The sequence below is a fragment of the Thunnus thynnus genome, chromosome 5, assembly GCF_963924715.1.
Source record: "Thunnus thynnus chromosome 5, fThuThy2.1, whole genome shotgun sequence".
Taxonomy (NCBI): domain Eukaryota; kingdom Metazoa; phylum Chordata; class Actinopteri; order Scombriformes; family Scombridae; genus Thunnus; species Thunnus thynnus.
The window spans coordinates 28,721,407-28,739,201 of NC_089521.1; the positions used below are offsets into that span (position 1 = coordinate 28,721,407).

Consider the following 17,795-nt stretch of genomic DNA (forward strand, 5'->3'; position numbering starts at 1 on the left):
GGCAGGTTAGACGAGTCCTCAGCTCCACCTGAGCCCTTCCCCTGGATGTAAGACTGGCTACTGTGACGTCTCGGACTGTGCAAATAAGCCAGCTGCAGCACAATCTATATACTGTAGTCAGGAAAGTGTACTGTGTAACTCCTTCCCAGTGCACTATCAATGCTAACCCCTCCTGTGCTTCAGTAAACACACACTATGGACGCAAATGCATGTTGAAAGCAAATGCTCTGAGGACCCAGTTCTTTTGCAGAAGTTTGAAAGAACAGGAGGGCCTTTGTTGAGAAAAGCTGGGGTCTTAAAACCGATTAAACAACCTCAAATAGACCCCTCGGTCCTTAAAGTAACCCTGTTTAAAGCAGTATGCAATGTGGGATCAGGCAATAAGGCTTAAACTGCACCTTGGAAATATTGGTTTCCAAGATAAGCTTGACACTTTTTTTCCATTGAATTTACATTTCAGGAATTTTGTTGACTCGCTCCTATTCTTGTGCAGTGAGGAGTAAGTTTTAAGCAGCTGTACGAACTGGTTGTGCACGTGCACGGTGAGACTTGTCAACAGTCTTGTCAAACTATTTTGACAGTTGGTAGCAGTTGAAAACATGCTGCGGCAAATCCATCACCAGGGCTTGTGCCAAGCAACGTGTCAACAAGTAAACAGCTTTCTACTAATTACAATGCTGATTTTTGGCATCATTATATCCAGAATCCTTCATAATTGTAGATTACTGGCAGAGGTCTAAAGCTTATATTAAATTAGTATTTCATTGAGAGAGACTGATGGTGGTTTTTCTGGGTATCTTTTAAGAAAATGAGCTGTTTTTAAATATGACAAAGTAAAACGTAGCGTGCTGAAGTTAGTGTTGTATTTTAGTTCCTGGAACAAGAACCAGCGTCCACCTCTCAGTGGATGAAAGCTGTCCTCACTTTTACTGTAATTTGCATTCTTTCAGGAAGTGCGAGTCATTTTAAAACACATGGTTATGTCTAATTTGGGGAAGCAAGCATTTGCGTGACTTTTTAAGATCAGTGGCCATAATTTAGTTTGGAATTCAACTTCACAACAAACATCCTGTATCAGAATAATCATGGGAGACTTACATGCCGATTTTATTACTTCACACGAGCCGAAAAGTTATTAAATAAGAGAATGAAACAGATGTTGATTCGGCTCTATTGTCAGTTTTGTTGTTGTTGTACTGGATGACATTATATTCTATGACCCAGTTAAGGTCAACAGCTTCAAAGCATACCATAGGACTGAATTAACACCACAACAGTATCTCAATGAAAACCCAACATTTTAAGTGAGTCAGTATTTATTGCAGTGCTATTTAATTGCATTGCACACCATCAGTACAGGTGTTTCTATTTTTCTGGCCACTCCGTGCATCAACTTGCAGCAGGTTTTTTTTCCACTAACTGTGCAGTTTCAGAGGGATTGGAGACACCTGGAAGCATCACTGTCTCCACGAGAGGATGTTGCTCCGTTAAATCTCCCTTCAGATACTCGGTTACACTGGTAGATATAATTGATCTGTGATGTGCAGGTTGCTTCAGGGGACATTTTCTGCAATTAAGTGCTGTAATTCACTTTGGTTTACTTTCCCCTCAACATGCACGTCCTACTCTGCTTCAGGCCTGGTGACTCTGTGCAGTTCCTGGGATGACGTTTGCCCTTTTCTCAAAACAGTCTATTGACATTGCCAGTGCCAAAAATGGTGTCTCCATCTCTTATACAACACAGTTATTCTGTACTCTTGTTGGAACAAAATCTCTAAAAAAAGAGGCCATTGCTCTTGGACATTGAGAGCCACTAAACCGGAGACAAATTCCTTGTATACATATTTTGCCAGTTAAGATTATTCTGATTCTGATATTTCTCCCTGACTGTCAGAACAAATTCTCCAAAAAGAAGCCGTTGCTGTTGGATTATGAAGACATGTGCCAGACAAATTCTGGCATTTGCAAATGATATTTTCCTCGCTTAAGCATTTTCTGCTTGTCACATCAACTATTCTTTAGTAGCAACATATTTGACAATAAAAGAATCCACCATCAAACAATAAAAGCAGCCCAGAAATGCCAAAAAACATCACCAACAATATGTATTTTTAAACAGCACAATCACAATATGGATTTTCCCCCTCCCTTCATAACGAGAGATGGCATCAGGAAGCTCTGGATAAACAATGATGATGCACTTTTGTGAACAAGTGCACATGAGGGCGACTGTTAGGAAAATATGAGCAAGCATGGACGAGATGGAAAACACACAGATATAGAGGGAAGAGACGGAATAAGCGCAACAATACTGTCATTATCTATCATTTTCATGACGAGTCAAAAGGTCTGCGAATGGCCTTGAATGGCATTCGGATGAGAGAGAGAGAGACTGTGAGGGAGACTGGCTTCCCATTATGCCACTGTCACTGTGCCACCTCACCAGCTGGGTGGGAGCGGCCTACTTCAGCACAATAGCACATATTAAGTGCATGGACTTAAAGGAAGAAGGACAGATTCTGTAGCTTTACTGATAAAAAAAAATAACATGCCTGAATAGATAGTAACAGGCTTGGATCACTGAAAGCCATAACTGTGCTGTCCACTGACTGTCTCCAAACAAAGACTAGACCTGACAGAAGCTGCACTGAACGCTCCACTGTCCTTTCCTTGAAACCTGGCTGTCAGTGAAGCTCTTCTTTCATCGATTAACTGTCTTTCTGGAGGAGGCTTTGAGAAGAGGCCTGGCTTTAGGAGAGAAACACAGGCTGATTGTCTCTCTCCCACCCCTCTCTCTCTCCCTCTCTCTCTGTCTTTTCTTTCTCTGATAGCTCAGCCGTTACAATAGATGATATCATCCCTCCTGGAGCATGCCAGAGTGTGCAGAAAACAACCCATGTGTGCGCACCTGTGCAAAGGGCGTGATGCTCTGTGTTTTTTGGGGTTTTTTGCTATGTTCAGACACATACTGTACATCACACATTGGGGGAAAACTGCTCATTCTAGCAGAGGTGAAGCACAAACAGACCGAGAATGTGTGCTGAAAAGCCCGCAGCAGCTATCAAGAGGTGCCCGGCTGAACTGGGTCACCGTGCTGAAATGAAATGAGGCTGATAATTTCTGGATACAGAGTGTGAGTGTGTGTGTGTGTGTGTGTGTGTGTGTGTGGCTCAGCAGATGCTGCTGTTGATCTGCAGGTGTTTGCTAGGCCCGCGGCACTGACTGACAGGTGGCACCGGGCAATTAAGATACAGCTACGCATTTACCGGTTGATGGAGAATTAAAAGAAATTTTAGTGACTTACCTCAGAGCCACACGGACTGAGCTTTCATCCTGTCCGGTCGTCATGATTCCTTATAAAATAATCGATGTGCAAACAGGAACAAAAAGCGGATTTATCTTGTTTTGGCTGCTTGCCCTGGCAAAACAGCGGAGGAAGAAAAAAAAAAAAAAGTGCGTGCTGCCCCGGCAAGCGAGCGGACCGAGCAACGGAGCTGCTCACCTCGACTTCACCGTCGCCATGCCAATACAAACACTAAAAATTATCTTCACGGTGCTTTTGAACGTGATTTCAGCGATGAGGTGAGGCGGTGTGTCCGCATGTTGCGTCTACGTGCACCGCATCTCTGCGCAGTTCGGCTCGGATGCTTCAGCTCCGGCTCGAGCCCACATGCAAACTGACGCCGCCGCCGCTTCTGCCGCTGCTGCTGCTGCTAGGTGAGCCATGGCCGCGCGCGCGCGTACACACACACACACACACACACACACACACGCACACATAAACTGCGTACACGCGGGTGCCGTGCCTCTCTCTCTCACTCTCTCTCCCTCTCTCCGCTCCGTTTACGCACCGGGGAGGGAGCCGCAATGCGTCAGCAAGCCACGCCCCTCTCCAGGGAAACGACTGCGAGATGACGTCATAACAAGCAGGTTACACATATTTTTGTAAGAAAAATGAACATTATATTAAATACACTCAAGTTTTAGGCAGATTTAGAGCAATAATGACATCATACAATTAGACTGTGACAAAGACACTTGCTTGATTTTAATGTAATTGTTATATTTCAAATAACATGATTAATTTGATAATACAGAGGCAAATTCCACATACGTAAGTAATAATTATTGTTGAATTATCTCATTATAAAGATTTTTTGAAATCAGAAAAAACAAACAAAAAAAATCACGATTCACTATCATCACTAAATCACATGGAAATTATTACCATTATTTGGTATAATTTTGTATTACCTTTTTTTAAAAACTTTATTTTAGTTTTATTATGATTTTTTTATATGTAATTCTCCTTTGTTTTTTTTTGTTTTTTTGCTGCAAGCTGTTATTGTAAGGCTTTCTTTTATAGTGATTATCTAATGCACAATTTTAAAAGTTTCTTATGTTTGGGGGAAAAATATTGTTTTTTCCCCCCTGTCCATCGTGATAAAGTGCTTTTAAGAGTTTTGAATTCAAACTCAAGGGTCTAGATAATCTCTATTGTATTACAACATAAGCTTTCAGAAAGACACGTCATGCACATGCATGTAAAAGACATGAAACTTAAGATTGAGATCATGTTTAAAATAAAATTTGGAAAAAAATGAGTCTATGAAGTTAATGTGACAAATTAAAAGATGCAGTGGACTCTGCTTGTGTTGCAGAAACAAATATCTGCATATTAGTTCAATACATAAAGTCTCCATAAATGATGCTCATTCACTAATTACTCACTTAAATTGGGCTATTAGTGCCACCTTGTGGTCATGAATCATCATGATACAGTGTGAGAGGTCTACAGAGGATGTGTAGTGTTGTGACAGCTACAGTATCTCAAGTACGGAAAACAGAATTGACATTTTGGGAATATGTGTGTAAGGTGTAAACAAGGCAGTTTTGTTCTGATTATATACAGCAGAAGTATCTTGCTGCTCTGATTACATATAAATACAGCTGAAATTGCCTGGTGTATTGCGATCATAACATAATAGGACAAAACTGCTCTTCAATCCACTGTAAGTAACAGCCAACAGTAATGGAGAAGGGAAAGCCATGACTCAGTTTCCCTGAAGCTATATATTTCAATTTGGTTTATGTGTAAAAGGCTCCAGCACTCCACCCTACCACTTCCTGCTGGGCAATAACACCATGAATACAGGGGTCCTTTTACAAGCCTATCAGGTTTCTGGGACAGGAAGGCATTGCAAATCACAGGCAGGCCCACTAATGACTAGGCACATGTCAGTTCATTTTAAAGTGAAACAAGGCAAAGACTGAATGGTGGTTGCACTACAGACACTGTCCCCTGGCTGTGACTTTGACTGTTTTTAGAGAGGTTGTTATGTTGAATATGTATATCCAAACTGAAAATAGAAATTACCCTAAATTATATGATTATAATTAAAGCTGTTTTTTCAATTCACTGATAATCTGCACTTCAAATCACATAGACAGCATCTCCTTAGCTAAAGCTGTCTTTGAACACAAACCTGTATATAACCTCATGTGCTGAGTTGATCAGCTTGATTACTGATTAGTTTATCAGTCAACAAAAAATAACTGGGAATTATTTTGATAATCCATCATGTCATTTACTTTTTTCAAGCTTCTCAAATATGAGGATTTGAAGCTTTTCTTTGTCATGTATGATATTAAACTGAATATCTAATATCTCTAACAAGCAATTTGAAGACATCACCTTAAATTATAATGCATTGTGATGTACTTTCTGATACTTTATACATGAAATTATTAATCCTTTAACGGATCAAATCATCTGGAGATTAATTTGTGAAAATATTTGTTAGTTGCAGCACTAATGGCTTTCTGTAATTTGGGTGAACTGGCCCTTTAAAAACTAATAATAATTGCTATATTTTCATTTCACTTTTTTGTTTGTTCTTATGCAAGTACACTCATGAAATTGACTTTTGAGTGAATGTAAACATTGCATCATACAAAGTCTACAAGTGTTGCATCATAAATACTAACAGGCACAGTGTGATTGATGATTGCTTCACTGAGTGCACGTTTATTTCCCAAAGATCATATCAATGAACAGAACATGATCAAAGAGACATGGAATAGAACTTCATATACAGCACCAACATTTCATATACAAAATGAAAATGACAGTAACAAAATGGACACACCTCATTTATCATGAAGTTAAAATTGATTTATGGTCTATTATCCCTCTGAATATTCTGTAATAGGACTGACCACCTGAGTGTGAATCAAATCTGTTGTACAACATGGCAGTGCTATGTTGAATATTTTGAATATTTCACTGGAATTATACTGTATTGTTTCCTACGCAAAGTACAAAAACTACTCGGCAATCAGTAAGATTTACAAGATTAATGGCTGGATGGTATCACTGCTATTTCTCACAACATATACTGTAATATTCGGATGTTATAATATTTTGCACAATAATGGATCTGTAACTATAAAATATAATGTTATATATACTGAGTAATTTTGTTTCCATAATCATGTGGGTTTTTTGTGCAATTTCCAAACATTTCACACATCAGAAAACTATTCAGTTGAGAAATTCCCTGATGTTGGTGGGAATCTTACATTACTAGAAAGACATTTGTTCTTAAATAAAAACACTCCTAAAAAGGACAACTGGAACTGGAAATGTGCAAAAAGGCAGCATTAAAGTACTTTTAATAAATACCGTTAATCTAGTACAGTTTTAGATGCCGATATAGTCATTATAAAGCAAATTGGCACATATCAAAGTGTGCTAGTACAAACTGGATGTGCTGTAGAAAGTTGTTCAGGGCTACTTGGTCACCATTATCTTAGCTGCGGAGACAAGGACATTATATTGAACAATAAAAAAAGGCATATTTAGCAATGATGTAGTATAGCAGAAAAGTTATTGGCACACTCCCTTAATGCAGTACTCACAGTTATATAGGCTATGGCATTGTCAGACCCCATCGCTCCGTAGTGTGCCGGGCTGAATTCTGAACCTTGCTAAAAAAAATGTATAGATTTGAGTGACTAGTTCTAGCAATCTCATATATATATCTATATATATAAACCTTTTTTCTAAGAAAAAAAAGACACCTTTTGGTTTTTTTTAAAAGTGCAATATCTCCCACTGTGCAGACATTAGCAGCAAACCACAATCAATTGACTTGTTTTACACCAACACAGATTAAAAGATAAAACCCATGTTAGTGGTTTTGATAGGAATGTGTTTTGAAAGATTCTAACTCGCTACAGAATGTACACGTATGCAAAGAAGGCAGAAACCAGCGATAGTGTTTGAAACTGTCTCTTCTCTACATTGTGGTTCCCTTATTTCTGACATCTTCATCAATTACAGATCATTAAGGCCTGCATACAAACACAGTCTTGCTGGTATATCAAACTTGTGGAGTGAGTGTGTCTATAAAAGATGGATGGTCACACTGAACTCATGCAAAGAGATTGTTTTTAAAATCTGGAAATAAAATTATCTTGACAGTTTACAAAGGCTGATGAAATGCTGAGTCAGGAACCTGGTCGACCAGTTTCTGAACTCACTGGATTAAAAAAACAAATATTTTGTTTTGAAAATGCTACTGGCAGAGAAAAGGAAAACCTGTTCATCAATAAATGTACTTAAAGTAAAGATTATCATCATCTGTTTTGGTTTTGTGATATTCAATCATTTCACAACATACTACGACTTTCCTAGCAACGTTAATTATCCCAGCAACACTGTTTAAATGAACATTGTTCAACCATATCCTGGAAAGTCTTGCTCCAATGATTCCTTTTATGATGACAGAGAGGATGATGGGAAATGAGAAGAATGCACAATAGAAACAAAAATAAAAGCAGACCAAACCAACTCCCAGGTGAGAGATAGGTAGGAAGAAAAAAACAAGAAGATTGACGAGGCAAAGTGCCAGTTAGAATCAATCAAGCTGTTTTTTTTTGTTCATGTTTGATTGCAGCCACCTTTCCTCACCGTATTGGCAGTCTTCCCAATCCTCAATCAAAAAAGACAGGAAACCCAAAAATAAAGTGGAAAGACGGGATCATCCCAGACTACTCTACATCTGAGGCATCGCTGTCAGAGGGGAGGTAGTTGCTGCCTTTTACCCGGATGTACTGGACGTGGCGATTGTTGTTGGGTGAAGAGGCTCCACAGGAGCAGAGCGGACTGGTGAACAGGTTCTCGATGTCTTCCAGCTGCAGACCCTGTGTCTCTGGGAGGCAGCCCTGGACGAAAAGGAGACCCAACACCACAAGGCCCGTGTACAAGAAGAACGCACCTGGAAGAGACACACATGTACATTGTAAAGGTTCTGAGTTATGGAGGTTCAGGGCTGCCATTGTGCCACTGATTAGTTTTCTGTCCTATGGTTGCCATGGCTGCTCAGTATGAGGGAAATTGGGGTTGTTCATCAAAGGAGCTGCAAATTGGGGTTTTCTTACCTGTGCATGCTTTCTCTGGGCTTGTTTAAATAAAATTTTGCCATAAACCATGAACACAAATGGACCGATTTTGCACATGAAGTTCATTTGTCATGAGGAGTATTACTCAGCCTGTGGCTCTGGGGGGAGCTTTAGAAAGTCTGAGAAAATAATGGTGTCATTAGAGTTGTCTCTGCTTGGGCTCAGAGACTGAGGGTTTTTAAGAGAAAGCTTGTGTTACAAACTGAGGAATGGAGTTTGAGACATGGGCATTTACCAGGCAAGAGAAGTGTAATAAAAAAGCTTTTGGTTTTTATTGTGGTAAATGTAGGATCCAGCGCATTTGGAGCTTTGCCCAGATTAAAAAATATTTCAGCCTCTGTGAAATCAATTTTTTTAAAAATGTCTCCCAACCTTGTGGAAATACAATACTAAATCACTGGAGTTTTAATACTGACAGCCTTGAACTTCTATACCGATCGTATCCAGAGAAACTGAGTGCGTGAGCTGTTATGCGGTCATGTCCTTCTCGATAGCATTTTGCTAGACACACATTTGTTGCTGCATGTTCTCTAACCTGTAAACCTCCAAGTCACCTTCATAAACATCAAGATCACGCCTACAGTTATTAAAATTTATTTAAAAAAGTTTAAAATATTTAGTTTCATATACTGTGTGCATGTGGTTTGATTTTGTTTCCCACTGGTCTAAAAGCAAACCTCCACTTGTAAACAAAACTGAGTTGAACTCTGCGGCGGTTTCTTTATTGAATAGTTTTCATCTCATCTCCTTCTCCACTGTCCTGTTGCTATAAACAAGATGGTGTTTATAGTGACCACGCCTGGTTATATAAAGAGTAAAAAAACAACATTTTAGGATCAGACTAAGTTGCAGGAAATACTTTATATAGACCCTTTAAAATATGCACCATTTACGTTAATTTGATGGCAATTCAACATCTCAGTCTCATGTTTGTGCTGAAGTCATGTATATGCAAAGGAAATCTTACTACAGTAGGTCAGACCTAGTAACATTTCTGTAAAACTGTAAAAAATCAGTTTAATACACCATAAAACAAAGTGGAAGAACAGATTTTAAGTTGTTGAGGAGATTCTTCTTAATTCAGATAAAGCTATAAAAACTATTTTCCCCACGGCAACAACCACGATAATTATCTGAACAGCAGATGAATAAATTAATATCCAGCAAAACACTTTAAATACAGTATCTGAGCAAATAGGAACTTAACGTCCTGTCATTCAATGCTTGCACACTGTGGGATATTATAAAACAGGCAGCAGAATAATGAATATAAAGCCAGCGATGTTACATATTCAATGTCTGACAGCGACTGTTTGACAACATACTGCTGAAAAAAATAGATATACATTAGATAGCAGAACTGGACAGAAAAATCAGTCCAAAGTGAGCTGATAAACCAGCTATGAGCAGGTTTTTTGGAAAGGTCGCTGCAAATAGGATGCGGCCAAAATTTTAAAAACGCAGAAGGCATTCATCCTCTGCAGCAGCCACACGTCCCTGACAACAAGGCAACCAGCTTTTCTGATAAATTTGTACGATAAGGTCTCACTTAAACACGTAAAAGCAGATTATGATCTGATGCATTTACCATCATCTGACCTCTTGATGGAGTCTTACCGTAATAGGTCAGAAACTCTGCGACATGAAGGAAGGTCAGAGACACCAGGACATTGAAGATCCAGTTGACCCCGGCTGAACAGGCATTACCGGTGCTGCGGGCCCACAGTGGGTAGATCTCTGAATTCACCGTCCAAGGCATGGGTCCCATACCTAACACACAGAGGAGGAATTTTACATTAATTGTCTTTTAACATCAGGTACTAGTTTATCTTTCGTATAAATTCAATTTCTCATTAGAGCACTGAGAGATGGTTCCTATCATAATATCTAAAATTATGAGTCATCTGCAATTCAAAGGAAGTAAGAAAATATATAAGGTGATGGAGAAAAAAAAAAGCAGAGAGAGTCGTTTCAGACCTGGAGCAAAAAATGCCAGGTAGAGGATGAGACCTGTCAGGACGATCCAGGAGTAGGATGTGGGACAGTAGTTGTAGGCCCAGATTGGACTGTCTGTTGCCTCCGTCAGGTTGGAACACCTGGATGATAAAAGATTGCAAGAAATTGGAAACCACACTTCTCTTCAGGTTTTGCAAATGAACATATAGCAAACAATATATGGTGTATATATGGTACAAAGCAAATGTTACTTCTTTAGCTTTAAAGTTGCTGAGAGTGAGAACATGTGTCTTTCACCTTTTTTTATAACTATTTCAATATAATCTAAACTAAAGTGCACATAAGTGAATCTCAGGTGCTTTTTCTATGAGTATCTTTTAAAGAAGCAAATGTGATGATGTAATAATAGTAATGTAAATGGGGGGGTTGTAATGTGACATTAAGATATCCACCTCAGCTATTGCATTTGTCAACTTCTTATTTACTCTCCGTCACACAACTATGCAGAAATTCAGTGTCTGACCTTCCCCACGCCGCGTGATCTATGGACTCTTGATTGACGGGAACGCAGGAGGATTCGTACACTCTGGTGCTGTTTTCACGATAACAAAACCCACAATCCGGATCCAACATGCAGAATTCGCAGGATCTGAAGAGCAGAGCTGAATGTAAAACTTCTCACATACTGAGCAGCAGACAGGAACACATAGCATTTTGTCAGCGGTGATAACTCAGGTCCTTTCTAAAAACAAAGACACTGAAAACAATGTTCACTAATGCAGGAGGAACAATCCTTCAGAATCTTTGGTCATCATACATGTGACATTTATTTAAATTTAAGGTAGTTTATGCCCTCAGTTTGGGGACTTTTAGATTAAGAAAAGTTTACCCAATAGCAGCTTTTGTCATTTATAAACTGAATTGCAACTAAACAATTTAAAATGACGGCAATGTAGCTGCTATGTTGCTATTTCTTACTCGTATAGTCTGCAGGTTGAGTTTTGAGAGTCAAACGGGTGGAGGGTGATGGGTGGAGAGTTCTGGGCTGAGAGCAAGAAGCCGACTGCCAACAAAGTCAGACTCAGACCAGTACCTGCATTACAGGAAATACACACACTGAATAAAGCTCTGATAAAGAAAACAGACCACTAGATAAAAGGGAAATGCAAGATCCTGTCATTCCTCAGCCTGTCACAAATTAAGTCAATCAATTAATAAATCAAGTAAACATTGTCGCTAAAATCTACCAAAAAAACAAACCAATAAGGCTTCCCAGTGTCAGCTTCCTGCGGCCCACTCTCTCCACAAGCCAGACTCCAACCAGGGTGAACACAAAGTTGGTAGCAGAAGTCGCGGCGGCCAACCAGATCGCCTGTTTATCGTCCCGCACGCCCGCCATCTGCAGAATGGTTGCGCTGTAGTACCTGGATGTGAACAAAGAGGTTGAAAAGTGTAAAGCAGAACATATCTCTCTGGGACGACAAGCTTTTTCAGTTAAACAGGTCAAAAACACAGATTGATTTATCACAGGTGGATGATAATTATTAGGAGGCTGTTACCAGACTAATAGATAACCTACATGACGGTGTTAATCCCAGACAGCTGCTGAAACATCTGGAGGCCACAGCCAACAATGAGAGCCCTGCGGGTCGGACCATGCCTGAGGATGCGCCAAATAACAAGGCCTCCTACAGCAATTAAAAAAAAGCAACCTTTTAATAATAACCTAAACCTTTAATGTTTGATGACTTATTTTCACCTTGTTGCTAACGGCGGTTATGTCACATCTAGACAAAAGTTACTTTATCACTCTGTATTTCTGTTTTCACTGAAATCTTTCACCTCCACCCCCCTCTTTTTCCTCCTCCTCGATGCTGGTTCTGATGCTGTCGTATTCCTCGTCGACATTCTGGCCTCCTCGGATCTGGCTGAGAACTTGACGGGCCTCTTGGTTCCGGCCCTTTTGGAGAAGCCAGCGGGGGCTCTCTGGCAGGAAGAAGAAGCCCACAAACTGCAGTGCAGCTGGGACAACGGACAGACCCAGCATGTACCTACGGTGTGAAGGGAAGATGGGAAAAAAAACGAGGAGAGATTCTCAAATTGGAAAACTGGAGAATTCCACAAGTAACTGAGGGCATTCAAGTCAATTCAAGCTGCATGATCACTGTACAAATAAAATTACAAACGGGGGCAGCAAAGACACACAAATAAGTCTAGAGCCGATCTGCAGGATCAGGCCTGGAGCCAAGATTTCAGGTTCCAATCCTGGCATTTGGCTTCTTTTGAGGATCAATATTGCCTATTCAAAGCCCAATCCTTTTACAATCCTTTGTTTGCTTGCCCTGGGTACTTCAGCTGTTGTTTCTGGATTTTTGAGGCTAACACTGATATTCATATTTAAGAGTTGCAAAATTTCAATAATATCTTTTTTAACATTAACAAGCATTTTTGATGAGGATCATTTGTGGTTGTGCTTATTAGACTGTTGTGATCAAGGCATGTTCTGAAATCATACTGATGAAAAACCAGCTTTTCAGTGCTCTCTGGTGGACAAACTGTATAATGGTGACACTGTTTCTAAATGACCTCAAACATATCTTTAGCTTTTCTGTCCCACAATTCCCTCTGGTTGATAGCAACAAGGTTTCCTGCAGTGTTTTATAGAGTAGCTTCCCCACCGCAGCTGAAATACACACAAAGCTTAGACAACAGCATCTCTGAAGTGCAGCTGCTGATTTGTTGTTTGAATGACATCATCAATACACAGTATTTAGAGAGAAATTTCACAGTTTAGTACTGCAATTTAGTTTAGTGAGTAACATTTTCTGCTGGTTCCAACTCAAGGAAAACAGAGAAAGACATCGGACAAACAAAACTAAAATAAACCTTGTGATGGAAAGTTACTGGTATTTACAGTGTAAAACTAACGTGTACCTCCAGCCGTCGCGGCTCAGGTAGCTGAAAGCCCCATCGATCACACTGGCAATGAACTGGCCACCAGTGATGAAGAGGGCATTTATAGTGACCAGCTGACCTCTAAGGTGAGATGGAGAAACTTCTGCGATGTATACAGGAACTGTCATAGAGGCAATACCTGAGGAAAAAACATAAAGGCTGTCATTTTTGTATATACACAGATGAAAATCCCCACACACTTTGTATACCTACTTTTAAAGATTATGATTCCAATAGCTTTAAAGTACAGGGATCCAGTCTGTAAATTTGTATAGTTTGCGAATGAGACTAACAGTAACATGCTTTCCTTTAAAATCTACAAGCATTCCTTTTATGTGTTCTGTTCCTTTTTTCCAAGGCCAATATCCACTTTTCAAATGCTGCAACATATACCAAGCTAGGCTGACTAATAGTGTCAAATTTTCAACCATGTAATCAAAACTAAAAGTGCTAACTGTCATGTCAATTTGACAACAGCATAATGATTTTGTGAGCATGGACACAATCCAAACAGACAATACAAAAACAACTGCTTATTACTGTGTAATTAACTTTTTTTTTTTTTTTTTTAGATATTATTATAAATTACATCAAATCTCCTACAACCCAATCTACATATTGCTCACACCCACCTGGGCCCTGAGATAAGAACAGGGATTTTTACAAAAAAATCTTCCCCATTGTACAGCTTTTTCCCCACTTACTCTACAGTTAGTCTTGCTTAAAGCTTTTTACTACTGCTCAAGAAAAGATGTTTTCTGGGCTGGAACATGGCAAACAAAATAACATATTACAGTGAATGCAAACCACAAGGCAAATCTAATTCGGGGTATGAGCAAAACAGATTTTCTTCCTTTGTAAAGCTACACCTTCAACCTTAGGACAATAACTTCTAAAGCCATTCTGCTACATGACCCACTGCCCTTTGTTTCATACCGGAAAAGCAGGTCAGGTTGAGTAAGATCAGAAGTTTCTTGGGAGTGGACTTTGTATCTGCTCGTAAACAACTTCAACAACTAAATAGCTGAAACATGACACCAACTCACCTATACCCAAACCAACTGTGATTCTGCCCACAAGAAGGACCTCCTTGTTTGGAGATAAACTCAGGATGATGCCACCAATGCTGAAGATGAAGCTGGCAATCAGGATGCAGATCTTGCGTCCAAGCCATCCGTTCAGCGAGCCACCACTCAGGGCAGACAGTGCAGCGGCTCCCACTGTGCTGGAAACCAGCAGCTCCTGCCACAGAGTGTCCAGGTTCATCTCCTTCTTCAGGAGCAGCATAGCCCCTGAGACCACCCCGGTGTCATACCCAAAGAGAAATCCTCCCAAGGCAGAGAAGAACGCCAACACATAGACGAACACCGGAGTGGAGGGATCTCGGTCCAGGATGTCCCCACTGGTGGCAGCATCCCTAGGTGAAGGCCCAATGAGACTCTGCTCTCCATCGTCCACTGCTTTCTGTCCCCTGTTTCCCATGAGGTTGCTCATGTGCTTCAAGCTGTATTCATCGTGGCTGCTGGACATAGGGGAAACCAGGAGTTAGGCTCACCGGAGGTCAGTTAGACAACCGCAGCTTCTTGCAGCAGCTATTTCTTTACTCTAAAAAGTGACACATGACACCTTCAGCAGCGGTGACGTCTGCACACATACAGTCATCTGTGGTACAACGCCCCCAAAACAAGGCAGAGCTGAGGGAAAGTGGGTCCAAACAAAAGGAGATAATGATGCATTCTTTTCAGTATCAGCCGTCTCACTATCTTAAAACTGACATTTCTGACCTCCGTGTGTTTAACAGACCAGCTCGAAAAACTCAACAAGTAAAAACACGTACACGTCGAGGTTTATTTTTAACAACTATACGTGGTAATTTATCAAACGATAACGTCTCAGTAGAAGCTCCTGTGGTTAATTACAACTGCTGTTAATGTCATGTCATTAATAAGTGTACCTAAACGGTGCGTTTAAATCGCTCAGAACTGATAGTTTACCACAGTGCGACACAAACACAAACACTCTGCTCTGTGTGCGGCCATGTTTACGTGACGTCACCCAACAGCCCAGCTGCAAAGGTTGTGGCATTCAGGTGGTGTCGGAATAATCGGAAAAATGAATGTTCCACTGGGAAATTTCACGCGAACGCCCCCCTCAAGTCGGAACAACGACTTGGAAAGTCGGCGAAAATTTTGACACACGACTTGCCGAAAGTGGACGTCATATAAGCAGAAACATGGCGGACGAAGGTAAATATTTGGTGAATTGGCAAGAAACTTTTTACTGATTCACGTATTGCATATCTTTTTTCTTGCTCATCTGTATTTGTAATCCGACGAGCACCTGAATGCAGCATCAACCAAAGAAAATGAAAGCGGTCCCACTTAGAATTTCACACAGAATATATCCTGTAAAACAGAATATTAATTATTAAGAATATTAAGCTTCGTTTTTTATTTTAACATAACTTAATTCCCAGACACTTTGTTTCCTTGTTCTCCACACGTCTTTATATATTACTGTTTTTTGAATTTGACTGTTTTCAATAAAGTTGACAAAAATAAACTAAAAGAAAGTCTTGCCCCACGACTTGTAATGTAAAAAAAACAAAACTTTATGTATAACACAACACAAATATCATGTCAATAATTTATCAGTTCTCTGATAAATATATTTTGAGCATCTAACGTATGCATTTATTTTAGGAACTGCATATGACACCTTGACATTTCTCTAGAACACAGCACCAGACTCCATTCAAAATCTAAAGCATTTTGTGTATCCTAGATCGTTTATTGGCAGTAAGTGTTATATATGTAAAAACATGTTATCTAAAAAAAAACCTTAATTTTAAAGAGAAAAGAAAACCGCAGCGTGTCACACAACCTCAAACCACAATTCAAATTCAGTCAAAAAAACTCGATAAGCCGATAAGCAAAGTGTGACAGAGAGCTGCAGCTGGCAGGTAGTCTGGGTCATATGACTATACACTCACACATAAAATGTTTTAAACATAAGCTGTCACACAAAAGCACGCAAAAGCTTCACCTAACAGACATTATCTTTGCTTAACTCAGATTGTACCTCTTTTAAAAAAAAAGCTTATTCTGGACCTCTGCTGCTGCTGGTGTCCTCTTTAATGAACAGGAAGTTTGTCTTATGGATCATATGATATTGCCGCAGGAAAGCAGGAACACGCCCACATACACACACACACACAACACCTGTGTTTTGTACCCCTCACGCGCAGACAGCCGTGTTTACTTTGTCAGTCTTGTTCAACTGCAGAGATTTGCATAACTTGAAATAGATTTTGAGGCTGCTCAGTATGAGTCAACTGTCTCGATGCATTTCCAGGTGTTCTTTTGAATGACTGCTTTCATTTAGCAAGTTGAGGGTATAATTTCCCCGTTTTTTCATGACAGATCACGTCAGCTGTTTGTCTTTTATTTTTTTGTCATAAGGAAATAAGGATTTATCTTACTTGTTTTTGGTTATATTGTTATATTTGCATTTTTTTATGTGAATAAACAGACCAGACAACTTTCAACTGGTCCTTCTTTACAGATAAGCAACAGCAAATAAAATGTGAATTAATATATATTTTTTTTCATTTCCAGATTATTTTTAATTTGTTAAAATATCACAGATTAAGACATTCAACGAGAAAACAGTCACCATCTTGCAGCGCTTTAATAAAATACAATTATGTGAACTTCTGTTCACAGAATTCTGTTTTTAAATTTGGATACATAATAAAACCACTGCGACAATTATTACTGAATAAAAAAAATAAATAAGTTATGACTGTAACATCAAAACGACCCTCCATGCTGACTGTAAATACCGCAGTTACATTAATAGACGCGCAGCACAAAATAAAGATGGCGGCTGTGACAGCAGTATAGCCGATAGAAAAAGTTGAGATTTTGTTGAATTATCCGCAGCTTTATGTGAACTGACGTATGCCGAATTTAGAAGCAACTTCCAAAAAAATGGTAAAAAGTTTTAATGTTTGATCTATCGCGTAACTACCCTCGTCTATTCGCTAACAAATCTTTAACTGTTAAACTTTCGAATGAAATACGGCGCATATCTGGGTCAATCCCAATGATTTATAAATCGGCGGATCGACGGCTGACATCAGACACCGAGGTGGGAGGCAGTTTATGAAGTGCACTGATTTCACTCGACAGCTCCTACAAGTGTAACTGTCAATCACTGCAAATGCTAATTAGAGTTAAAAACGATGTTTCGGCGATGTAATCTGCTTAGCAACTTTACCGACGTTTGACTGGAAACGTAGTTTGTGTGGCCGTTGATCCTCCGTGACTTGCTTCCCTGTGCGGCCAGTTTCCTCTTCACCAAACGAGGAGTTTTTTTTTTCTGACAGGGAGTCATATGATGTGATCGTAAGGAAG

The 17,795-nt window shown here is 39.7% G+C and overlaps 2 protein-coding genes across 23 annotated transcripts in view; both read right to left on the bottom strand.

The window, feature by feature from the left end:
- kif21a (kinesin family member 21A) overlaps positions 1-3,772 on the bottom strand; it is a 67,080-nt gene extending 63,308 nt beyond the window's left edge. For 2 of the 9 annotated variants that reach the window (XM_067590577.1, XM_067590576.1), the window contains exon 1: positions 3,305-3,771. In XM_067590577.1, coding sequence (XP_067446678.1) covers positions 3,305-3,348 — 44 coding nt within the window. In that variant the 5' untranslated portion in view covers positions 3,349-3,771. Of the gene's footprint in view, positions 1-3,304 lie in introns of all 9 variants that reach the window. The other 7 variants (XM_067590580.1, XM_067590579.1, XM_067590583.1 and 4 more) reach the window with 5 other exon arrangements.
- A 2,224-nt stretch (positions 3,773-5,996) lies between these two features.
- Positions 5,997-17,775, bottom strand: LOC137183483 (proton myo-inositol cotransporter-like). 14 transcript variants are annotated; one of them, XM_067590601.1, is made up of 12 exons: positions 15,332-15,402; positions 15,034-15,071; positions 14,424-14,896; positions 13,357-13,516; positions 12,265-12,473; positions 12,002-12,110; positions 11,683-11,846; positions 11,401-11,515; positions 10,946-11,071; positions 10,444-10,562; positions 10,084-10,236; positions 5,997-8,282 (listed from the first exon to the last, which is right to left on the bottom strand). In XM_067590601.1, the coding sequence occupies exons 3-12, from the start codon at positions 14,869-14,871 to the stop codon at positions 8,056-8,058; spliced, it is 1,830 nt and encodes a 609-aa protein (XP_067446702.1). In that variant the 5' UTR covers positions 14,872-14,896; positions 15,034-15,071; positions 15,332-15,402; the 3' UTR covers positions 5,997-8,055. The 14 variants fall into 14 exon arrangements, with proteins under 14 accessions (XP_067446702.1, XP_067446701.1, XP_067446699.1 ...); XM_067590600.1 differs by having other exon boundaries at positions 14,424-14,899; XM_067590598.1 differs by having other exon boundaries at positions 14,424-14,899; positions 15,004-15,071.
- Positions 17,776-17,795: the final 20 nt, after the last annotated feature.